The sequence below is a fragment of the Crotalus tigris genome, unplaced genomic scaffold (assembly GCF_016545835.1).
Source record: "Crotalus tigris isolate CLP2741 ecotype Arizona unplaced genomic scaffold, ASM1654583v1 scf7180000018882.255253, whole genome shotgun sequence".
Lineage (NCBI taxonomy): Eukaryota > Metazoa > Chordata > Lepidosauria > Squamata > Viperidae > Crotalus > Crotalus tigris.
In genome coordinates, this window is record NW_024097255.1 from 11901 (window position 1) to 38421 (window position 26521).

The window sequence follows — 26521 nt, forward strand, 5'->3', positions numbered from 1 at the left end:
CAAACAAATGAACAGCAACGCATTAACTCCATTTTCAGTTTTCTTTGACTAAAATAGAATAAAAAGTCATTTTAAAGGTTCATGCTCTTCTCCTTCTTCCTCTTTATAAGGACTGTTCTTTAAGGTCTTACATGTGGTTGCAATAATAAAAGCCTTCTGCAAGAATAGTTAGCTTTTTGCTGTTAAAATTATGTACTGCCACTCATCAGTTTATTGATTCAAGGAAATAAATCTCCACAGGAGCAAATATTGACTTTTGTTATGAAAATGGAAGTGAATAGCTTACTGAACATTGATTTTAGAAAAGAATGAAAAAGGACAAGTCTTTAATTCCCCCAATGTTCTTTCTCAGACTGAAATGTTATCTCTTTTAAAAATAATACTACTTCTAGAAAGCAATGAAGTTGACAAACCCATTTATACAGAAAAGGATGCTGAGGCCAAGTGACTTCAACTTGATTCTGCATGTGAATATTACAGAATGCTGGTTTGCTATACAGGGGATGTGAAAGATACTTAGTTTTTATTAAATATTATGCTAATTAAATGTCATGCTCCCTGAACATCTCAATGAAGTTACATGATGATTTCCAGGAGATCAACCTATGTTTGGATTCTGCACGTATGCTGGGGATAATGTTTGTGATGAAAAAGAAGGCGGAGTATGTAGAATACATAGTCGCAATAAGGTCACCCGTGGTGTGAAGTTTAGCCCAGCAGTCCAGTTAAAGCAAGCTGTTATCTATACAAGGTGGTGACAATACATGAAGTTGCTGGAGGCAGATGATCACTTTAGTTATAATGGCAAAGATGTCATTACATTCTGTGAGGGAGAAAGAAATGGCAAACCACTCCAAGAAAACCACAGCTGTAGATGAGATAGTGACTGAGAATGTGGTCCTAGAATATGAGCCCCTCAGGCTGGATGGTAACATGTTACTGAAGAAGTGTTGAGGATTGTTTGGTGTATTAATGCTGTTTCTGATATGACTAGACTAAAGCCTTCAAGATATGTAGTTGCTGATGTTGGTAAACAGGAAAAGAAAATCCTAAATCTTTTATTTATTTTATCAAATTTAGGTACAGCCCCTTTTACACTCAGAATGACCCTGGCCATTGTATAGTTAAAAGCATAAAAACCATATAAAATGCAGTGGTATATTTACAGTCTCATATTTACAACAGTTCATAAGAGAATATATTGGTTAGACTTTAAGATGACACAAGACTGGGTGTGATACTGATTATACTGCATGAATGTAAATAGGATACACTTTGGTTTCAACATTAAAAAATGTTTTTGTTTATTTAGTGTTAGGTCTCTAATATTCTTATGATATACTGCTGTATGACAATTGGATAATTTGTTTCCTCCTAAGTCTAAATATTACACTAACTTTACCTTTACACAGACTGAGTACAAAACAGGCAAGTGGGCAAGAACTATTCCAAATACACAATTCTAAAGGAATGTCAGAAGTAAAATGGAATCAGCTATAAATACTCTGTCTTTTCAAAATTTCCTAATTGTTTTCATGACGGCCAACTTTAATGGAAACAGTTCAAGCCAAATATTTGCGTTGGCTGAAGGTACTGGAATTATGGTCCTAAAAATATGCACTGCAGTTTCTCAAAGCCCCTTGTGAAGGCACTGACATAGTTCAAGGATTTTCAATAAATAGCTAGCAAAAGGCATAGAGATATAACTCTTTATCTTAATTCTTGTATCTGGGTTATGCAATCTGTTCCTTCATTTTGATATTATTAACTGACTTAAGAAGAGGGAAAATTGAGAATCACAATGTTGGAGACAAATGCAAGCTTGTAGAAAGCTGTGTGGTACATGCAAATATTTTCCTTTGAAAATTAAAAGCTTGCTGGATTTTTAAAGTTCAATTTGTTTAGCAGATCTGCTTATCTGTTGTCTACTGAACTGTGTAAGCAGCAGCCAGACCCCCCCCCAAAAAAAAAATTCACAGAAATTTGAAAAAGGAATTGTTTAAAAAGAGCTTTATGATAATACTGAAGTGAATTCCTAAACAACACTACAGTCTGTATAGAATATCCATAAAGGTCATTAGCAAACCCAAGAACACTTCAGCAGAATTGAATTGCATATGATTGAAGAAATAGTATAGAATTATCAATCTCCACTACCTTGAAAAGTCAAACAAGGTAGGTAAAAACATAGCTGTTTTTCTTATATGCCTGGCCTTCAGGAACTACTCTAAACTCAATATCCTCAATTGGAACTTAGGTTCCAGCTCATTAAACTTTATACTTCTACATTTTAGTTGGCTGGCACATTTCATATTTCTACTATTAATTGAAATAAGGGCTGCACCCATCAATTGCCATCTTGAGGGCTAAAACGACATCTCAACCTTTGACAGGTTTTGAATAAATCTATTAATCAATGGAAGCAATGTAAATTCCGAATTCATCCATAATTTGGGCAAAGTTATTTAACACTATACTCACAAAGTTTCTCAGTATCAGGGAAATTAGTTGAGAAAGAGTCATGTAATGGGCTATCCACAAAGTTGTGGTATTCATGCATGCTGTAACTATGGAGGAGGAAGGAGTATGTATGGGGTTGCATGTGTACCTGGGATGGGTTGCCAGATGGAATAAAACCATATCGAGTTTTGAAAACCAGTAAGTTTGCTTAGTATTGATGGTATGGCAAAGGAGGAACTGATGCTTAATAATCAAGATTTGCACTCACATATGTGCAAAAGAAGGCAATATACTTCTCCTTGAAGTGCTTGCTACAGCAGGAGGAATGTATTGCAGTTTCCATGGCTTTCCTAATTCAACTTCTTGTTCAAAATCAGGGTTTGAAAAGCCCATTCAGACCATTAAGACTAACTCCTTGTTCAGTGAAGGAATCCTAATTAAAGTATTCTCAATAGTAGGGTCTCTAGACTTGATCCAAAAATACACAGTGAAGGCGAATCCACTATCTCTCTGGGTAATTGGTTCCACTATCAAAAAGCTCTTACTTTTAGGATGCTTAAATCTGCCTTCCTTTAATTTAAATTCATTCTTCTGTGACCTGCACTCAAGAACATCAGAGAATAATGCAATGTTCATTTGAAGCAATCTTGGGAGGAAAGTTTGTGGCAAAATTATATCATTCACTTTGGTGAAAACGTATAGCACCAGCATCACCCCAAAAATGGTTAACACAAATACATATTAAGTTTGTGCTTATGCATATATATTTATATAGCTATGCATAGATATATTCACCTTCTAATGTGCAGCTCATTCAGCATTAAGAACTTCTACACACTTGACTAAACCTAGGTCAGGAATTCCACGTTCACTTTCCCCAAGACTCAGTAACTTTTCTCATAGGGCAATATTCCTAAACCTTACCATTTGAACCTTACAACTAGATCTGCCATTTTGCAATGATCTTTCTGAACTTTGATTAGTAGATCATGGGACTGTTGAAGATGATAATGCTATCTACATTATGTGTTAGAAGACCACTCTCAGAAAATAAATGAGCCTTTCCCATAGTCTGAATCTAGCCAAACAACATTCTCAGCCTAATGATAAGTCTCATCCTACAACTGAAAAAACAGTAGGTCTCTTTTAGTAATAGAACCAGTGGTAACACTTATAACAAGTAGAGCTCAAGCTGCTCTCGGGGTTTTTTTTTATGTTTGTGTTTCTTTTCCTTAAATCCTAGACAAAGAGATTAAACTGTACTTCTCCTCAAGTTGAGATTGCCCCAAAACAAAATACCTCCTTTTCCTCTACCCAAGTTTAAGTGGAAGAAATCAAGAAAAGGGGCAAAGTGGGAAATTATTCACATGTTTCTGAAAGCAAAGAAAGTAAACAACACACCAAATAAGCTGAAATTCCTACCAAAAAAATCCAAAATGACTCTAGAGTTACCTTACGATCTTCTTTAAAGAGTTCTGCTGCTGTTGTGAAATGTGGAATTGAGTTTTTACAATGTGGACACCCTGTGGGATAAAGAAACATAGTGATAAGCCACATGAGAAGTGTTTGGCAATAAAAAGCCCCATCAGAAGTTCACAGCAAGTTTGAAAGCTAAGCAATAGCCCATTTATCTTCCTATGAATGAGTCAGATGTTTTCATTTATTTTATTTATTAAATTTCACCACACGGTGACTCTGTTCATGTGTAATTCTCACACTATTTACACACAATGGTAATAGCACTTGTAGCAGCAAACATATACAAACTCATACCATACAATTCTCAAAATTCAGGCCTGTTTTACCCAAAACAAGCCCAACAGCGATCCATTTTATAGATCACAAAAGATTTTAATTTGACTTCAGCCGTATCATTTGCAAACACCTACCTACATACTTGTCTTTTCTTATATCAGTGCACAACAAAGCAGAGTGGAACATGAATAATGTTTTATTTACTTTGCATAGTTGTTCTGAGATTCTGTCTATTGTAAGTAAGAAAGAGGGGGAAATAACACGAAGAGGAAGGAAGTAGAAGATAAAGGGAAGAAGAACCAGCATGGAACTCAGGCAAAAAGATCAAGCAACTGGACCGGGGAATCTTGGCTGTATTGCTAACTGGCCATCTTGTTCCTAAGTATATTTAACCTGGATGTTTTTAGTATATTTCATTGTAATACATTTTTTTTCAATTGTAAGCAACCCAGAGTCATTGACTGAGATGGGTGACTATAAAGAATGAATGAAAGAAAGAATGAATGAATGAAAAGCCTCATTTGATGATAATTTCCTCAGACAAGCGTTCCTACTCTCTGCCCCCAAAATATAATCATAAAGCTGATCTTCAATACACCCACTGTCTGCAGTTAAGATTGTCTGCTATTTTCATCTCATGAGATTTTCTTTAACTTCTGAATGCAAGATAACTATTTTTAATACTGTATTTATTGTCAAATAAAACTCTACCTATGCCTTGATATACTGAGAACTAGAAAGTCATATCTACATTTTCATACAATAGGCAAAGAAGAATTCTCTTAACATAAATGGATGGAATCCACATTTAGCCAGGGAATAATTAATTCCCTTCTGCACAGAAGATTTATAGGAGCAAAATATTGATGCAAAAAGAACAGAGGTGTTTTAGCAACTATGTAAACTGATGTGGGAGACGATAGAACTCTAAAATCTATAGCACAAAATGAAGTACAACATCTTTCTACAGTTGACTTTATAGTAAGTCAACATATAGCAAATTTAATATTAAGGCCCTAGAATGAAGTAAATCAGTGGTTAGCTATACTTGGTTTCATAAAACAAAAGTTTAAATTTGATTTGAGTTCAATGAACACTTCAAATTATTCATCCATACATGCATATTAGAGACCCATTCCGGTGTACTGTAGTGGTTAAGATGTTGGACTAAGAGTCAGATTCTAGTTTCACCTTTGGCCTCAGAAGCTTACCACTGTAGATGATTTAGCCCAACTTTACCTCATAGGATTGTTATGGGGAAAAATAGGAAAAGAAGGCACAATGTATGCTGCTGAAGCTCCCACACAAAAGACAGAATATAAATTTCTCTCTCCTGCACATGCTTACATATACACTTATCATTCTTTTCCCTTTCAAGATGTATTTGTGGACGTATTCTGGGAAAATACATATTGCACAGTACTATTATTTGGAGGGCACGTGAGCTTGCAAGTAGGAATCTGATTAATGATTTTAAGAAGTCCCACAGGGCTCTAGAAGCAGGCTTCTTGCCTATTATCAGCAGCAAATGATCAGAGAACTAAACTTAGGGAGATTGTATGATAGCATAGTCCGAATCTCTGAAATGTGGATAGAAGTACTGTTCAAGAACAGAGTTTTTCCTCCATTCACCCACTGCTTAAGTGAATTTCATGATTCAATCCACAATGTATTCTTGAAAGATATCAGTGGAAAACTGGTTTTGCAAATCATGTCTAACTGATCCATAAACAAATTTATAATGAAACTATTGGAGAGATGGAAGAAAATAAATTAGAAGGCAGATTTTAGAAGTATCAGCAGATTAGAAAGCAAATGCTCTTCAACACAGAACATAATCTTTAAACTTTTCTTTCTGCCTTCTAATTTCCTAATCCTAATTTCCTAAATTATCTTCTTCTCCCTTTTGTTATTTTATTTTACTTAATGAAACCAGGCTTTATTAATCTAATTGTTAAATATTTTTTTCTCATTTTTCTCTTGCCAGGACCTTAATAAACTTTTTGAATGGTCCTTTCCAATATTCAGTCCAGTGCATAAAAGCCTGTCCCTCAGATTTCAGGTGTGGATTTGAGATACGAGGTTTTTTAAAATTATTTGTTTAGGCTGCATTGTTATATGAACTGGAATCAATGAAGAATTGCTTTTCATTATTTCATTAACTGAACTGGTAGAACTTTAAAGTGGAACCACAATAAAATATTAATGAAAAATCAAATTATTGCTCATTTTGCTTTGAATTTAGGCACATTAATAAATAAAATAGATATGCATGCCATAATTAGTACTTTACCTGATAATGTTAAGACTTATGTTATGGTTCATTGTTTAAATAGAACTCTTTGCTTGCTAGCAATTGATATGTCCCTTTTACTTATAGTCTGTCTCTATCATCAGGAATTGAGAGAGGAGAGAAGGGTTATACAGTATTCATATTCCACCCAAACTGCTCAGCTGATTAGCAAGGAACCAATATGAAGAAAAACGGGTTGATGCAATTCTCTTTCTTTTCCACAGTTTTAGCTTACAAGTGGGAAAAAAAACAAACATTGAATGGGGAAAAAAATTAGGGAGACTTTATGAAACAGCCTAATTGTATCAGGTGATCCACCTCTAAGCCTCAGATAAACCAAACTGTATATTATCCGGAATATATACCTACCAATTGGATGATTTATATATAGCTCAAGAAAGGTACAAAATGCAAGTAACAGAAGCACATATTCCCAGGTCTTTTAAAGAAAATAGTTTTTTTGTTCAGATGTTCAGCTGTTTCTGAATCTTTATGACCCAATAAACATCATTTCACCAAGACCATCTGTCAGTAATTGCTTGAGTTCTTGTAACTCATGCTCATAGTACCAATGATTGTTTCTAGTCATCTGTCAGCAGCTTTATGATTGGTTGCCTTTATCATTGCAATCACTGTAAACTTGCCTTCACATTATGGGCAACAATATCTAAGCTTTAACTTCAGCAAGTATTGCGCACAATTGTCTCCTCATGTACAGGATACTTGAGGAATATTCCTGATGACAGGCTGCCATCTACATTTACTCATATTATTTCTTTAAATTTTTCTTATCCTGCAGATGTAAGAAACAAGGAAGAGTTTTGAAACGGAACCTTATTTAACTGCAGTAAGAATAGAGCCACCATGTGTCTATATCATGATTCTACCTTCAATTTGCAGAAGAAAGAAAAATTGATTGGAACTTAAAAATTGCATTTCTCTCTCCCTCTCTCTCTCCCTCTCTGTCTCTCTCTCTCTCACACACACACACAACTATTGTCAGTTCTTTTGTGGCCTTTCAACCACATATTTTCTTTCTTCCTCTTCACCGAACTCATTGATTCTTCAGTGTTTTAGGTGAAAAACCACATTTTATCATTTAAGATCTCCTAGCCACAGCTTTAAAAGCTAATGGGCATTAACTGAACTTCGGATATCCTTCCAAACAGAAAGATGTAAATCCTGTGCTGAACTCTCAAGGAGCAAGAAGTTATCAGAAAATAACTAAGAAGAATCTGGATTCTTGCTGGATTAGCAAACTTCATCTATTACAATTACCAAATGCAGCAAATGAGAAGAAACTCAATTTAATTATTTACTTTTTTAAAAAGTTCAGGCAAGCTCAGAATCCATTACAGATGTGATTTCCATTCCCTCAACAGCAGATTCCATTTTCACAACAAGCCTTCATCCAATATCACTTTTTAATCAATTACTGTATTTATTTTCCCCATCCCAAAAACAGCAACAACCCCTTCAAAGAAGTAATATTCTTAAATGTCTTTCTCAATTTGGTATGTAGACCATTTCAATATTTTTAAGAGCGGAAGATGTGACAGTATAGTAGAAGAATTAACCTCCTGCTCGAAGAAAACTAGCTTCAGAGTATTTGGTGCTATTTATGAAGGCTGATTTCTGATTTTCTATGACTAAATCCTCATGCAAGCAAACTATTCATACAAAGTACTTAAACATGTACAAGGCAATATATATAGATTAAATTCCTACATAATCAGGTACTGTACACCAGTTTAATTCTATGGTTGCATGCAATGCTTTTTGTAAAAAAAAAAAAAAGATGCCAGAACTCACACACGTCATACAACCCGCCTTGCTTATCCTACAAGGTTCCATCCCAAAAAGGTGCCAGAACTCCGTTCTGGGCGTTCTATGACAAAAAAAAGCCCTGGTTGCATGAAATTCCAATGACTTTATAGCTGTGTAAAATATAAACATCCACAGAGGGGACTGCTTTGTTGTATGCAACATTTCAGCACAAATGGCAGTATTCAATAACAAATATAAGTGACTTTTATGCCTGGAGATAAAAACTGGCGCAATGAGAGACTGGATATTATAAAGATTATTATAATAGTTTCAGTTCTCCATGTACTGTATCTTTATGGGTAATTTGCAAAAAAACAATTGAATTACATATAGCTAGGAGATAATCCTCTTTGAACCAATGAGGTTTAAACTTGCAGGTATAATCAACAATTCAAACAACAAATGTTAGAACTAAAATCTGAATGATGGATTGTTTAGGATCAGTGCATCTAAGCACAGGCAGAGCAAATATATTAATGATGGAAGTACTAGAGCAGACATGTCAAACTCACAATGTCATCTGATGTCGCGCAACGAATTGGAACGGTTTTGCCATTGCTGGCAATGGAGTGGGCGCGGCTTCCATGTGACGTGTCCGGCCCGTGGGCCGGCAGTTTGACACCCCTGTACTAGAGTTTAAAGGGTGACAAGTAAGCCTTTTAAATCCAAGATTAATTTTTGAACGGGAAACAGATGGGAAGAAAAAAAATCTCATCCATTCTCTATCTGGTGTGATTTTGAGTCTGGATGTTTGGCACTCTTTTCTTGGCTCCTGGTTAAACCCATAGTTCTAGAGCTTCAACCTTTTAGGTACAGTTGTCCAAGATGTCACCTAATTTTTTATAGATTTTTTTCATAGTTTAGCTCACAGTTTAGATCTTTTCATTGTGTCTGAAAAGATATGTGTTTATTTTTTATTTTTTTTATTTCCCGCCTTTATTTATTCCTTCATTAGAATATCATCTTGGAGGGTTGAGAGGGTCTATTTTCTGAGAATTTTTTGATAGAACATTCAGGATCTCATATTAAGACCATCTTTTACCAAAAACAAAACAGAACAAAATAAATCTAACCTTAGAAATTGTAACACTTGGGACTTTTTCTCATACCAATTTTTCCTTCTTGCTGACAAACTACTAAAATATGAAGACTTGTAATTCTGTTTTCTCTATTTATCCCCTCTTAATAAGAAATATATTTCCTGGAAAACAAGCAAAACACGAGAAAACATAAAGCCCCCCCCCCAGTAATTATCAGACAATAAATCACTGAGTATTTACTCAATTTCAAGCATCTACAAGAAATGATATATGTATGACATAAGAACATATATAAATGCCTGCAGTAGTGTGTTGCATGTATATGTGAGGCCTGCATGCATATGCACAATAGATATATTTTATTCAAAATATCTTAGGCTGTTCTGCTCCCCAAGCCACTTGCTCTGTATTATAAAAAAACAGAAATTCACAAAGATGCGATTTTCTAAATCCCATCTAAGTCATGCACTTCCTTTCCTCAAATCCCTTTCGTGCCATCTGTTATAGAAGAAAAGCTATTAGATTGCTATCTACTATGAAAGGAACAAACATGGTGCAGCAACTGCCAATATATTTTCCATCTTCTTACTTTGTTTAGAAATAGACTCTGTTACAGGAGCTATCAAATCTTGAAGTATACTTGTTCTAAGTGTTCCCAGAGCTCAGAAAGGGCACAGTGGGAATTATATTAACGGCTCTGCTGCACAGTTGCTATTTGAAAATGTTTTATTTTCATACTTTATTAAATGGCAAAACCAAGGTCCTAAATCCAGATTCTGCTCCATAGTGGTCACACTGAAGGCAGTTACTGCTATGAAAAGGATATCTTCATGAACAGGACTCAAGTTCTACATAATTTAAGAGTGAAGACAAACTAGGTCTCAGGACAGAGCCATCAAGATTCAGGAGCAGTAATCTCAAACAGGCAAGAAGATAATCGGTGTAGCTTATGCCTAAGAGAAGAATAGTGTAAACATGGAATAGGTGTACTCCAGTCTCAAGGCTGACAAAAGCTTGGCCAAGAGCCCATTGACCTGAAAGGGTGAGGCCTAAAAAGACTTAGAATAAGACCCCAAAATTCAGACAAACAAGATCACCTGTATATATTTGACTTTTTTCCTTCTCTGCAATAAAGAATTTCTCTAACAATCTTGAGTTCTTAAAAGTTTCTACTGTTAATTAGCTTCTGAATGCAGAGAACTTCTGGAAACATAAAGATTTAGAGTTATGGCTAGCCTGAGGCCTGACAGAATTTAAAGCAATATGTTAAAGCTCATTGGCATTAAACTTAGTGGCCTTATAATTAGGCAGAATATGCTAATGTAGAAGCATATTATTCAATGGAAAATGATATCCCTCCATGGCAAATTGTTAAAGTGACTGCCAAAGAGAGACATTCATGGCAATCTTTTTAGCAATTAAAGCTGATTCAAAATTTAAGATTTATAAAAGAAGTTGTGTTATACAGAAGTGAGAACCTTTGCCCAATGTTCCTTTAGGTTTTATCATCACAATTCAAAAGGACACCCCTCTATACACATTACCTGCTTTGTTACTTCTGAAGTTCATTCTGCTGACATATAACTTGGAGTAAGAGTAATATAAAAGAAAAATAGCTCCCATAGGATAAATAAATACGTTTGGGCAAAAAGAATGAGAAATGAATAGTGACAAATGAGAAGGAAATCATTTCACAGATTCCACGAGGTCTGTTTATCCCAACAGTAATTACAATGCTCTAGGGACAATGCTCTAGGGAAATGTGGGTTTTGCCCCAGAATCAGAAGATATTAGCCAAAGGCAGACCATTGTATACTTAATGATTATTACAAAGTTTCAGGGATTGCATGAGATAATTGGATATGGGCCCCATGAAAAAATACATTTCACATCAGGCAGGTGAATTATCTGCCTGAAGGTTAGGGCTCCTCTGGGAAATATGATTTGTTGCAAAGCCTTATTTATTTACCCTGATATCAACTGGGAGACAAACTCTGCACCAAGTAGATGATCGAACAGGTTCCTGGCAAACCTAGCAGACAACTTTGTCTCCCAAAAAGTAAAGAAAGGAACTAGGGGATAAGCCATTTTGGATCTAATTCTCACTAACAGAGATGAAATGATAGAAGGTATTGAAGCCATAGGAACCCTGGGAGGAAGTGATCATGCAATATTAGAATTCAACATTATGGAAGCACAGTACCAACAAAGAGAAAAAACAACAGCTCTCAAAAGAAACCAGCATGGCTGCATAAAGAACTCTCTGACAAATTGAAAGATAAAAAAGGACAAGTATAGAAAGTGGAAAGAGGGACACTTAACTAAATCAGAATATCAGCAAATAGCCCGAGCCTGCAAAGATGAAGTGAGGAAAGCCAAGGCTCAAAATGAACTAAGGCTTGCGACCAAAGTCAAAAATAACAAAAAAAAGCTTCTTTCAACATGTAAAAAGCAAGAAAAAAGTGAAGGAAATTATTGGTCCATTAGTGGGTGAAAGTGGCAAGAAGGTGACAAGCAACAGGGAGAAAGCAGAACTATTTAACTCGTTTTTTACATCTGTCTTTACACAAAGGGAAAAAACAGACCAACCTATCAAAAATAGTGCCATAAAAAACAGAATAGAAACACAAGTTAAGATGGGCAAGAAAATGGTAAGTGAGCACCTATCCAGCCTAGATGAGTTCAAATCGCCAGGACCAGATGGATTACACCCCAAGGTTTTCAAGGAACTGGCAGATGTGATCTTGGAACCACTGGACTATATTTTTCAAAGATCCTGGAGCACAGGGGAATTACCAAAGGACTGGAAAAGAGATGATGTAGTTCCCATCCTCAAAAAAGGGGAAAAAAATGGATCCAGAAAATTACAGACCTATCAGCCTGACCTCAATACCTGGGAAGATCCTGGAAAAGATAATCAAACAACGAATCAACGAACACCTACAGGAAACAAAGTCATTACTAAAAGCCAACATGGGTTTGTCAAAAATAGATCATGCCAGACAAATCTTATTGCATTCTTTGACCAAGTGACAAAATTAGTGGATCAGAGAAATGCTGTGGACATAATTTACTTGGCCTTCAATAAGGCATTTGATAAAGTAGATCACAACCTACTACTTGATAAATGTGGGGTAGACAGAATCACCACCAGATGGATCCGTAGCTGGCTGACCGGCTGTACTCAGCGAGTGGTCCTCAATGGAATCGCATCTACATGGAGGGAAGTGGGTAGTGGGGTGCCCCAGGGCTCTGTTCTGAGCCCAGTGCTCTTCAACATCTTCATCAACGATTTGGACTAAGGAATAGATGGGGAACTCATCAAATTTGCAGACGACACCAAGCTGGCAGGAATAGCCAACACTCCAGAAGACAGGCTTAAGATACAGAAGGATCTGGACAGACTTGAACACTGGGCACTATCTAACAAAATGAAATTCAATGGTGAAAAAAGCAAGGTTCTACATTTAGGCAAGAAAAGTCAAATGCACAAGTACAGCATAGGTGGCACCTTGCTCAATAGTAGTAACTGTGAGAGGGACCTCGGAGTCCTAATAGACAATCACCTAAATATGAGCCAGCAGTGTGCTGCAGCTGCCAAAAAGGCCAACACAGTGCTAGGCTGCATTAACAGAGGGACAGAATCAAAATCATGTGAAGTATTAATACCACTTTGCAATGCCTTGGTAAGGCCACACTTGGAATACTGCATCCAGTTTTGATCACCACGATGTGAAAAAGATGTTGAGACTCTAGAAAGTAAAGTACAGAGAACAGCAACAAAGATGATTAGGGGACTGGAGGCTAAAACATATAAGAAACGGTTGCTGGAATTGGGTATGTCTAGTTTAACGAAGAGAAGGACGAGGGGGGACATGATAGTAGTATTCCAATATCTCAGGGGCTGCCACAAAGAAGAGGGAATCAAGCTATTTTCCAAAGCACCTGAAGGCAGGACAAGAAGCAATGGGCGGAAACTAATCAAGGAGAGAAGCAACCTAGAACTAAGGAGAAACTTCCTGACAGTGAGAACAATTAATCAGTGGAACAACCTGCCTCTAGAAGCGGTAAATGCTCCAACACTGGAAGTTTTTAAGAAGAGACTGGACAGCCATTTGTCCAAAATGGTATAGGGTTTCCTGCCTGAGCAGGGGGTTGGACTAGATGACCTCCAAGGTCCCTTCCAACTTTTTTATTATTATTATTATTATTATTATTATTATTATTATTATTATTATTTTAGCCTACTTGATAATTAATGAGATCTTAGGTAGCCATCTTGCTTTCAAATTAAATTGAATCATACTCTGCTATCAAAATCTTACTATATACCATGTGCACAATTATTAGGCAAGTTAATATTTTGACTATATCATCATTTTTATACATATTTTCCACCTCCAAATTGTACAAACTTGAATGCTTATTGGATATAAGCAAGTGATGTTTATTTGTGTAACGAGGGAGGGTGTGGCCAGAGAAGAGCAACACCCTATATCAAGGTGTGCATAATTATTAGGCAACTTCTTTTCCTCAGGCAAAATAGGCCAAAAAAGAGATTTAACTGGCTTTGAAAAGTCAAAACATGTAAAAAGTCTTTCAGAGGGATGCAGCACTCTTGAAGTTGCTAAGATATCGGCGCATAATCACAGGACCATCAAATGTTGCAAACAGTCAACAGGGTTGCAAGAAACGTGTTGAGAAAAAAAGACTCAAATTAACTGCCAAAGATTTGAAAAGAACCAAACGTGAAGCTACCAGGAACCCATTATCCTCCAGTGCTATCTTATTCCAGAACTGCAACCTACCTGGAGTGCCCAGAAGTACAAAGTGTTCAGTGCTTAGAGACCTGGCCAAGGTAAGGAAGGCTGAAACCTGACCACCACTGAACAAGGCACATAATGGCAAGACTGGGCCAAGAAATATCTGAAGTTTAATGGACTGATGAAATGAGAGTGACTCTTGATGAACTAGATGGATGGGCCTGTGGATGGATCAGTAACGGGCACAGAGTTCCACTTCAACTCAGATGCAAGGTGGAGGTGGGGTACTGGTATGGGCTGGTATTATTAAAGATGAGCCAGTTGGACCTTTTAGGGTTGAAGAGGGACTCAAAATCAACTCCTAAACCTACTGCCAGTTTTTTGAGGACACTTTCTTCAAGCAGTGGTACAGGAAAAAGTCTGCATCTTTCAAGAAGACCATGATTTTTATGCAGAACAATGCTCCATCGCATTATATTGTGCGATGGAGCATTGTGGCTCAGATATTGTGGCTCCATTGCAGTTAGGTGACTCCACTGTGTGGCTAGCCAGTAAAGCCTTAAAGATGAAAAAATAATGACACGGCCCCCTTCCTCACCTGACCTTAAACCCTATTGAGAACTTGTGGGCCCTTCTTAAATGGGAGATTTATGGTGAAGGAAAAAAGTACACTTCTCTGAACAGTGTCTGGGAGGCTGTGGTTGCTGATGCGCAGAAACTTGATCGTCAACAGATCAAGAAACTGACAGACCCCATGAATGGAAGGTTTATGACTGTTATTGAAAAGAAGGATGGCTATATTGATCACTGATTTTTTGGGGGGTGAAATGTCAGAAATATTTATTTGTAAATTTTGAGTTGTTTATTATTCTCACTTTAACAGGTGAACATAAATGAGATGGGAAAATTTTCATTTTTTATTTAGTTGCATAATAATTCTGCACACTAATAGTTGCACAATAATTATACATATATAGATATTCTCCTAAGAAAGCCAAAACCTCACTTTAATTTTCTTAGATATTCAGGTTTGAGGTTTATTAACATTTTGAATTGACCGAGAGCACTGTAGTTGTTCACAAATAACATTAATCCTCAAAAAATACAACTTGTCTAATAATTGTGCACACAGTGTATGTACCACTGGAATATTTAAAATGCAAAGCAATATACGCTACTGCTCTTTAGAACAAAAAAGCAAAAGCATCAGACTTAAATATTACTTTTCATTATTTATTATAATACCCTTGAATTTAAAATATCAGTATGTACTTCATTTTCAGTTCATTGATTCTTTGATTAATGGTGTAAAGAGTAAGTAAGATCACCTTGATGGAAAAATAGAGACTCTGTTGCCAAGGCAACAAGGACTAAAGCATTTTTTAAGTTCAGAATATTCAGATAATACTTGGAAGATTTTTACATAATCTTTCATGGATTGGCAGTCCATCAAATATTTTGCCATCTTTTCATGGAACACTTGACTAATGCTTTGCAGAACTCAAGATACAAAATGCTGTGGCATTCCTATAGTAGTCAACCTAGTCTTTTTATCAAAAAGAATCAGGTTTGTTTGGCATGACTTATTTTTCATAAATCCATACTTGGTTTCAATATGCATATAATTGTTTTTTCTAAGACCTTGTGAACCAGTAGCCTAATAATCTGTTTTTGATTTTGTTTGGCATCAACATGAAGACCAATTTTCTTGGTAAAACAGCTGATTAGAATTCATTAGAAGACTTAACATTGTTTAGCATGGATTAAAACAAGACAGAGAACTAAGATTTCTTATTATGAAAGAATGTCTGCATTATACCAACTAACTACCTTATTTAGCAGTACTATAGGTAATTCTCCGTCTCTTATTTCTCCTTTTACAATCTGAAATCCCTTTTCTCCCCTCCCGATTGTGTGTTTATAAAATACTTCTTTCTCAAATTAATCAACAGAACTACAATGTCAAGATTGGGTGCTGCGGCGGCCTCCCCTTCGCTGACCTGTGTGCACGAGAAGAAATCAATCCAGTTGCTGCACAATGAGTCTCTGGGGAGGGTGGGGCCTTGCTCTGTGCCTGCGCTCTTCATGGCCCCCTGCAGGGAACATTTGGTAGAGTTCATGCAGACTGCCTCCAAGCAGCATATTTTCCACAAACAAGTGAGGTGGAGCGGGGGGGGGGAGGGAGAGAAGGCGGTTGACAAGCCCTACCTAAGACCATCAGAAATATGTGTTTTCTGATGGTCTTAGGCGACCCCTGTGAAAGGCTCGTGCGACCCCAAAAAGAGTCGCGATCCACAGGTTGAGAACCGCTAGTCTAGAATATAGAAAACCATGAGAAACATATTAGTTACCTTCTATTATCTAAAGGGCTCTTAAACAGAAGATAGGGTAGACTTGTTTAGTGTTATTCCAGATTGCATGACAAAAAAAAGGACTTAAATTGCAGTGAAAGAGATGTCAAATGAACATCAGGATGAAATTCATAATTGTAATAGGTTTCAACAATGTAAAAAATTGCCTCTGGAATTGGTAAATTCATCTTCACGTTTTGAAACAGTGGCTGGATGGCAATATGTCAGAGATGGGTAGGTAGTACTGAACCAGGCAAGGATTAATTAATTAGCTTAATGATTAATCAATTGATTGTATCAAGGCACAGTACAATGCCAACTGACAAAAGAATAAAACAGGTGTGAATATACCAAAGTACAGAACAAGATGCATTCAGATAAATGAATTATCTTTACACGTGACACCAATTTGTTGTATATATAGTAAACAACTTTTACTATAAACTTGAAAGTTCTGCTGGCTACATATTAGTACCCTGAAGATAGGGAAATCTGTTGTTAGTCCCAAATAGGTCATTTTGTCAAATAAAGAGTTTAAATATTGGATCTTGGTTGAGGCATAAAATTGACAGAGAACATATATCTGTATCTGAAGCTTCACATATATACTTTCTCTCATTGTATGTTCCATTCTTTGCCATGGAGTCCAGCAACTCAAATCTTATTCTATTAAGGGCTATTCTTTGATACTGCACCAAGCTCATCATCAGATACTTTTTATATTTGGAATGAAATTTTGTTTCTGGCCAACCCTTTGAAAGAATATATATCACAAGCATATTGATTAAAGATAAATAAATCAACAGTGACTGAACTGCTTATCTATTGAAGGGTCAGTTATGTCAGTGGTTCTTAACTTGGGCAATATCGCCCCCCAGGGGGCGATTTCATTTTTCAGGGGGGCGATGGAACGAAAAAGGGCAATGCAGGGGTGAAGGAACGAAAAAGGGGCGATATGGGGATGATGGAGCGAGATGTTTTGGGGACACTTTTGAGACTTTTTCGTACAGTGAATTGCTGTATATCTGTCATACAAAAACATCAGATCGCTCGCTATTAGTGGATTGAATTGTGTTTTCAAATGTTCCTCCAGCTAGCTTCAGTACAGAATGCCATACATATGTGAATACGCATTGCTTATCTTCATGCGCGTTGCGCAGCAGCCTCTACCCATACAATGGCATGCCATTGGCCATAATGGGCAGTGATGGAGGAGGGAGCGCTTCTTTCGAAACATCGCATGCTGAATGGCTGTCCCTTGTGACATCAGCTGTAATGTCAACGTAACTGTTGAAGCTAGGTTTCTCGACGTCCACGTGTGTTTTTCTAGTGTTCCAGTGCAGTCGAAAATTTAATTTAATTTGCAGGTGGTGCCTTTCATTTCGAAGATCTCTCAACATGGCCGAGGAAGTGTTGCCAATATTCGATGGAATACCTAAAATTGGGATTCATTCCATCTCCTTCCAACGTACAGCTTCCGTTTTGTCTTCTTTATGAGAAAACATTTTCAAATGAAGCGATGAAGCCTTCCGGACTGAAAGACCATTTGGTAAGAATTCATTCGGAAAGAGCCGACAAACCGGCATCATTTTTCCAATCCTTAAAGGCCAAGTTTGAGGGTCGCAGCACTGTTGGGAACTTATTTGGAAAATTGTCACTCAATGCCGACAAGGGGCTCATTTGTTCCTATGAAGTATCTTTGTTGATAGCAAAATGTGACAAACCTCACACTCTCAGAGAAATGCTGATTTTACCAGCAGTGAAACAGATTGTTGCCATCATGTTGGGGCCCAGTGCAAGCACTATCACACAATCGATTCCTTTGAGCAATGACATCGTATCAAAAAGAATTGATGAAATGGTTGCTGATGTGGAAGAAAGGCTTATTGACACATTGAAAAATACAGAATTCGTGATGCAGATTGACGAGTCAACAATTCGTGAAAATGAAGCCTTGTTATTGGCTTATGTCCATTTCATCAACAGAAATGAAGAGATTGGGGAAGAACTGTTATTTGTTCGAAATTTAGCCATCGACACAAAAGGTTCTTCGATATTTAAAAAGGTTGAAGAGTTTTTTTAATGAGAAAAACCCCTTTGACAAATGTCATGGCATGTGCAACTGACGGAACTGCATCCATGGTTGGACGATATCGCAGATTTCAAGCTCATCTAAAATCGGTTGTACCTGGAGTTATGACTGTCCATTGCGTCATTCATAGACAGCACCTTGTCTCAAAAAATTTGAGTGGCCGTTTGCATGAGTCTCTACGTTACGTCATTAATGCTGTGAATAAAATTAAGTCGAATGCCTTGAACAACCGACTTTTTCACAAGCTTTATGAAGAAAATGACGAGGAGTTTGAACGTCTCCTTTTGCACACTGAAGTAAGGTGGCTTTCAAAAGGAAAGTGTTTGTGGTGATTCCACAAACTTTTGGACACAGTTGTTGAATTTCTTGAATCCATTGACCCAAGTCTAAGCAGTTCTCTTAAACTTCGACATCTGGATGTAGCTTATCTCACTGATGTTTTTGACAAGCTGAATGAAGTGAACATAAAGCTGCAAGGAGACAAAATCAATTTTCTTAAGGCCAAGGGAATAATCTGCTCATTTATTTCCAGACTGGACCTCCTTGCAAGCAATATGAGTCGCCAGGAGCTGTATCAGTTCCCAAGCCTTGGTAATGAAGGTGAACTCCAAGGAGAAGATTTGGATGTTTTTTGCTGCCACTTGAAGCAACTAAAAGAAGATATGGAAACCAGATTCTATGATCTGATAAATCTGGAAGTGCCCACTTGTGTGCTAAATCCTTTCATAGCAGACTTTGCACAACTTCATCCCAAACTGCAAGAGCCACTGACAGATCTGAAATACGACTATAAAACCCAGTCACATTTTCAGAGTTACGGCTACGAAGCTTTTTGGGTGAAAATATTGTGGGAGGAAGTTAAGTTGCTTCTTTTAGCCTTTCCTTCCACTTACTTAATGGAGAGGGGCTTCAGCGCCGTCCAACAGATCCTTTCTAAATCAAGGAACATGTTGAAGATCTCTGAGCGCGATGATTTAAGAATGCGATTAACAAAAATGGTTCCAGACATCAAGAAATTGGCATCATCTCACCAAGCACAAGGCAGCCATTGATGTTCTTTTTTTTTTTTTTGCTTTTCGTGTACATACATTTTTTTCATTGATAATTGTCTGAGCTTTTATCGTTGTATTTGCTTGCATTGGATTTCACGTTCCAGTGTGAGTTTTCAGCTTCGTTTTTGAATTTTTGTTGTGCTCTGTAAAACATTTTATATGTCTATTTGTATTGTACTTTTTTAGCGTGCACTCCAGTTCGATATTATATTTTCTTTGTGTCTTTTTAATCCTTTTTACAGTGTGTGTGACTATATATACTTTCCTCGAATCTTAATTTAGTTTCAGAGTTTTTGTCTTGAAATTCTTAGTTCCTGCATTGCGGTTTGTTCTTATGCCCTTTTTATATTTCTTTTTGCATCTTAAATTTCACTTGTAATTCAATCATTAAATGTTACTGTTTTTCTTTTTGGGCATTTCACTTTCTTGCAACTGAATTTTGTTTTCAGTGGTCATTACATTTAAGTGTCTTGAATAAATAAGATAATAATGAAATACATGTATCACGAAGTTTGGGAATAAAGTGACGGGTGGCACCAAAATTTTTCACATGGTTGAGATATGGGGAAAAGACTGGAAATAAATTATTTGCATCGATATGTCTTGATGACAATTTTAAAGAAAATAAAAAACTGTTTGCATAAATTGAAGAATTGTTTCCTATGTTGTGATTGAGAGGTTATGTTGGGGGAGAGGGGCAATGACAACTTCCTCATTGGCTCAAGGGGGTGATTCATTCAAAAAGGTTAAGAACCATTGAGTTAGGTGACAGCACCTAGTTGACCATGCTGATCTCAAAGAACTAAATGGCTTTAGACCTGCTTGGGGGACCAACAGGAAGTCCCAGGATTAGAACTTGGAAAAATAAATGAGAGCTCATTACCCTGAGATGATGATGATGATGATGATGATAATAATAATAATAATAATAATAATAATAATAATAATAATCCCCCAGTGAGGCACTACCTTGACGTGGTTGTGGGGCTTGTGTACTCTGAGGAAGATGAGAGCTATGCCAGAGGTTCAACCATACTGGACAGGTCTCATCAGAGGAGTCAGACAAAGAGTGTCTCTCCCATAAAAAATATGGTGAGACGTAAATTGCAGAATGCCATACCAGCTCGGATTAACAAGGTCCGCTCTAGATATTGGAGTTCCTGGATATCTGGTGAAAAATGAGTTACAGGACTCAGGAGGGCTGTGCTACCTGTCGCAGATACACAGTGATTGAAAACAAAGAAATAATGATCTGTTACTACAGATCAAGTCCAACAAGAAGAGGATATCTAAAATGAATGCACCAGTTCTGGAAAGAACAACATCCAGAGTCAGAAATAACAGAACAGAGACTAACAGATCAACGCTGATTTATAATACGAAATAAAAGTATTCACAGAAACCGAATTGGACGAATTGCAAAGGTTTACCCAAGGCAAAGAAATCAAAGCCTTACCAGAAGTAATTCAGAATGTAGAGGCAAACCAGGGGGAGTTGGCAGTGAAGGAATCCAGCAGAGATATACAACTGTTCTCATTTGGAAACCAGGCACCTCTTCCTCAGGAAGAACAAAACCCTCTAACTAAAGAAATAAAAGAATTGAAACAAAGAATAACTGAGCATCTAGAACAGCACAAAAACAACAGAATAAGGCTGCCTGCATTGAAGCTTGTTTCAAAGAGACAGCTAGCACAAGCATTAAAAGATGCAAATACTGCAATATCGAGTATAAGCACCATTCACTGCAAGAAACAAACCAATTAATGTACAGCACAGCTGCAGTTATAACTGAATACCTGGGATGCAAAATCAACAAAGAAGAAAAACAAACAAACAGTGCACCACAAAAATGGAAGGTTAGACTAGAAAATGAGATCAGCAAGTTAAGATCACAGGCAAGCAAGCTAGAACAGATGAAAGAAAAGAAGCTGAAGAACAAGAAGACCAAAGAATACCTAATCAAGAAATACCACTTAGAAACAAGGAAGATCAAGGAAGCACTGGAAATAACAAAGCAATAAATAACAGCTATAGCCAGGAAAATCAGTAGATATGAAGCTCGAATTGCAAACTATAGGCAGAACCTCCAACTTCAATCCAATCAGAAACGTTTCTACCAATCCATCAATGGAGAAACTGCAATGAATCAGTCAGTACCTGACAAGGAAGAAACAATGCAGCTCTGGAAGCAGATATGGGATAACCCAATGAAATACAACAAGGATGCGGCTTGGTTAAAAGAGGTGGATGCAAATAAAACAGAAGTTGAAATGAAAGAACTAGTAATAACAACAAAAATGGTAGAAAAAAGAGCAAGGAAAATCAAAAATTGGTCAGCACCAGGTGAAGATGAACTGCATGGGTTTTGGTTGAAACATCTAACTGTTATACACCCACTCATTGCCAAGCAGTTCAACAATATACTACAAGGAGGAGAAATTGAAAAGTGGCTAACAACTGGGAAAACCTACCTAATAATGAAAAATCCAGCAAAAGGGGCAACACCAGGCAACTACAGGCCAATTACCTGCTTACCAACAACTTTCAAATTACTAACTGGTGTGGTAGCTGATGCAGTACAACAGCATCTAGTTGAAAACAATCTCTTTCCACCTGAGCAGAAAGGAAACCGCCCCAATAGCAGAGGAACAAAAGATCAACTCCTAATAGACAAAATGATATTGGAAAACTGCAAGAAAAGGAAGACCAACCTGAATGTGGCATGGATTGACTACAAAAAGGCATTTGACTCTCTGCCACATGACTGGATAATCAAGTGCCTAGAAATAACAGGAGTCAGTAGAAACATCAGAAAATTTGTGCAAAGATCGATGGCACAATGGAAGACACAGTTGCAGATCAATGGTGAGAGACTGGGAGAGGTTAATATCAAGAGAGGAATATTTCAAGGAGATTCATTGTCACCATTACTATTTGTTATTGCACTGTTTCCTCTGTCAACAATACTGAATAACTCAGGACATGGCTATCAAACATCAAAAACATCTATCAGACTATCCCATCTCCTTTACATGGATGATCTGAAGCTGTATGGAAAAACATCATCTGAAATAGAATCGCTGCTCAACACTGTCCGTATATATAGCCAAGATATTGTTATGGAGTTTGGCTTGGACAAATGTGCCACACTTACTATCAAACAAGGAAAAATAGTGAAAACTGAAGGAATCAAGATGCCCCACGAAAATAACATTAAGAGTCTGGATGAGGAAGAGTACTACAAATACTTGGGTATCCTTCAAGCTGACAACATCAAGCACACTGAAGTCAAGAAAAAGATTAGAGGTGAATACATCAAGAGAGTGAAGAAGATCTTAAAGTCCAAACTCAATGGAGGAAATACCATAAAGGCAATCAACACCTGGGCAATCCCAGTCATTAGGTACACAGCTGGAATAGTGGACTGGACTCAAGCAGAACTAAAAGCAATGGATAGGAAGACCAGAAAAATAATGACAATGAATCATGCCCTTCATCCACGCAGTGACATTGATAGACTTTATCTACCAAGGCAAATAGGTGGGCGTGGAATGCTACAAGTACATCAGATGGTTGAAGAAGAAAAAATGGCTTTGGAAGAATATCTGAAGAACAATGATGAAGATGCACTGAAATTAGTATATCAGGAAGGCTTACTAACTACTGGAGAGACCAAACTGGCCTACAAGAAAGACCAAATGAAGAACAGAATAGAGGCATGGGAAGACAAAGCACTACATGGCCAATACATTAAAAAAATAGCTGGGAAAGCAGATAATAATAAGACCTGGCAATGGCTAAGATCAGGAAAATTGAAGAAGGAGACCGAGGGACTAATTCTGGCTGCACAAGACCAAGCCTTAAGGACAAATGCATATAAAGTCAAAATTGAGAAGAGAGCAACAGACAGTAAGTGCCGCCTATGCAAAGAAGCTGAAGAAACAATGGACCACCTGGTAAGCTGTTGCAAGAAGATTGCACAGACTGACTACAAGCAGCGGCATGACAAAGTAGCAACAATGATGCATTGGAAGATCTGCAAAAAAATATCATTTGCCTGTAAGCAAGAACTGGTGGGATCATAAAATTGAGAAAGTCATAGAAAATGATACAATTAAACTGCTCTGGGACTTCAGAATTCAAACAGACAAGCACCTGCAACATAACACCCCAGACTTAACAATTGTCGATAAGAAAGACAAAAAAGTCTGGATAGTGGACGTGGCAGTACTTGGAGACAGCAGAATAGATGAGAAAGAACTGGAGAAGATAACAAAATACAAAGACCTACAAATAGAAATAAGAAGACTGTGGCAAAAGCAAGCAAGGGTAGTACCAATAGTAATAGGCTCCTTGGGTGCAATCCCAGAACAACTGGAGCACCACTTGAACACCATTGACATTGACAAATTCGCTATTAGTCAATTGCAAAAGGCGGCCTTACTAGGAACTGCTTCCATCCTGCGACGATACCTGTAATATCATCAAACATCCACATCTGCCTATCCCAGGTCCTGGGTAAGGACTCGATAGGTAGACAAAATGCCAAATCCAGTCTGAACATCTGGCTGACTGTGCGATGATCAATAATAATAATAATAATAATAATAATAATAATAATAATAATAATAATTCTGTAATACCATCAATCATCCACATCTGCCTATCCCAGGTCCTTGGTAAGGACTCGATAGGTAGACAAAAATGCCAAATCCAGTCTGAACATCTGTCTGACCGTGCGATGATTAATAATAATGATGATGATGATGATGATGTTGTTGTTGTTGGAGGTTATCTAGTCCAACACCCTGCTCAGGCAGGAAACCTATACGATTTCAGACAAATCGCTGTCCAGTCTCTTCTTAAAAACTTCCAGTGTTGGAGCATTCACAGCTTCTAGAGGCAGGTTGTTCCACTGATTAATTGTTCTGTCAGGAAATTTCTCCTTAGTTCTAGGTTGTTTCTCTCTTTGATTAGTTTCCATCTGTTGCTTCTTGTCCTGCCTTCAGGCGCTTTGGAGAATAGCTTGACTCCCTCTTCTTTGTGGCAACCCCTGAGATATTGGAACACTGCTATATCACCCCTTGTCCTTCTCTTCATACCCAACTGCAGCAACCATTCTTTATATGTTTTAGCCTCCAGTCCTCTGATCATCTTTGTTGCTCTTCTCTGTACTTTACTTTCTAGAGTCTCAACATCTTTTTCACATCATGGTGACCAAAACTGGATGCAGTATTCCAGGTGTGGCCTTACCAAGGCATTGTAAAGTGGTATTAACACTTCATGTGATCTTGATTCTATCCCTCTGTTAATGCAGCCTAGCCCTATGTTGGCTTTTTTGGCAGCTGCAGCACACTGCTGGCTCATATTTAAGTGATTGTCCATGAGGACTCCAAGATCCCTTTCACAGTTGCTACTATTGAGCAAGATACAACCTATGCTATTTTGAAGTCTTGCTCTTCAGACTTCATATCTTTCCTAGTATTAACTCCTATACTATAATGATTCACATCTAGTTGTTTGAAAGAGAGGGATATGGTACAGTGATTAAGAGTGTTGTGTAGAAAAAGGAAGAGAGAGAGGAAGACACGAACTAACCCATTATATGAATAGGCTGGTATAGTAATTCATACCAAGAAGGTATTTTTAAATATCCACAGAAAGCAATGAGAGAGCACAATATTCTAATATAGCCACCCTGGTGTATCTTATCTGATCTCCTACTCTCTCAAAACCAAAACAAACTCAGGAGCAAAATTCACCATGCAATCTAAGAATATGGCCAGCTGATAAGAATAAACCCATCAACTTTAGAAGGATGGATACTCTCAAGCTATTGAAGAGTAGGGAGAGAAAAGGATCAGTTAAAATCCTGACCTCTATGCAGCAACATTTGTTTGCAAAGTCTCAGAGAAGAAGTTTGCAGGTACTACTTCTGCAATCTGAAAAATGAAAGAAAACTATTTATGAAATAGTTTCCTACAGGTTTTCTGGGTTCCCAGTATTGATTTATGAAGATGTAGCAGATAATGTAATATCTGCAAAGATGCTTTGCTTAAACCAAATGCAATCTTTAAAAAAGTACTTTAAAAAGTACTGAGTTGAACTGAACTGTTCCAATCTACAAACAAACCTAATCACATAAGATGTTTCTAGGTCTCTGATGAACACAGTAAGAAAGTTTCAGTTAACAAGCTTCACTAATGTTGGACGTGGTTCAGAGTTGAGAAAGAAAATTATTTAAACCAAAATACCATGGCAATGTTAGCAGTTCTTCTGTATTAAAGCAAATCAAGTTAGTAATAAATGGTAGGAATAAACACTCCAAGAAGTCCCATGATTGAACAAATGATAAATAAAATCATATTTTAACAGAAGGCACATTATTAGTACACAAGGAGAGCAATTTCAATGCGCAATTATTTGTACTTCTGTTTTTCTTTATAATTATCTCACTGCAAGCTGAGATGTGATTCCCTACAGTGTTTGATTAAGAAAAAAGCTACTGAATATGAGTGTATTATATATATATCAAAGATACAGCACATATGTACACACTCATCTAAAATAAAACTGAAGAAATAGTGCCTTTGAGTGCAAGAAATTATTAAAGAAACTTGTTTAAATATTTTGCGGCTGTAATTAAAAGTATAGATGTGACTAAATGTGATTCAGAAGTCAGCTAATAACTCCTTTTTGGTAGTAACTGTAACCTATCCTTATTATAGGGTAAGACTATTAATACGCATTTTTCTTAAAACAGTCCAACTATAATTAAGGAGATGCACAGCCCTAATATGCTTATTTCAGATATATCAGAGCGAAAACCATAAACTTGAGTCTGTGGAGTACCCAATCTAACCTTTATAAACTAATGAAATGATAGAA

The 26521-nt window shown here is 37.1% G+C and overlaps 1 protein-coding gene across 2 annotated transcripts in view; it reads right to left on the reverse strand.

Moving 5' to 3' along the window:
* Positions 1-781: 781 nt before the first annotated feature.
* Positions 782-26521, reverse strand: part of PDIA5 (protein disulfide isomerase family A member 5) — a 208743-nt gene continuing 183003 nt past the window's right edge. Inside the window, exons 15-16 of one of the 2 annotated variants that reach the window (XM_039357247.1) lie at positions 3883-3983; positions 782-823 (exon numbers count right to left, since the gene is read on the reverse strand). In XM_039357247.1, the coding sequence (XP_039213181.1) occupies positions 797-823; positions 3883-3983 (128 nt within the window). In that variant the 3' untranslated portion in view covers positions 782-796. Of the gene's footprint in view, positions 824-1042; positions 3984-26521 lie in introns of those variants that run through there. The other variant, XM_039357246.1, reaches the window with a different exon arrangement.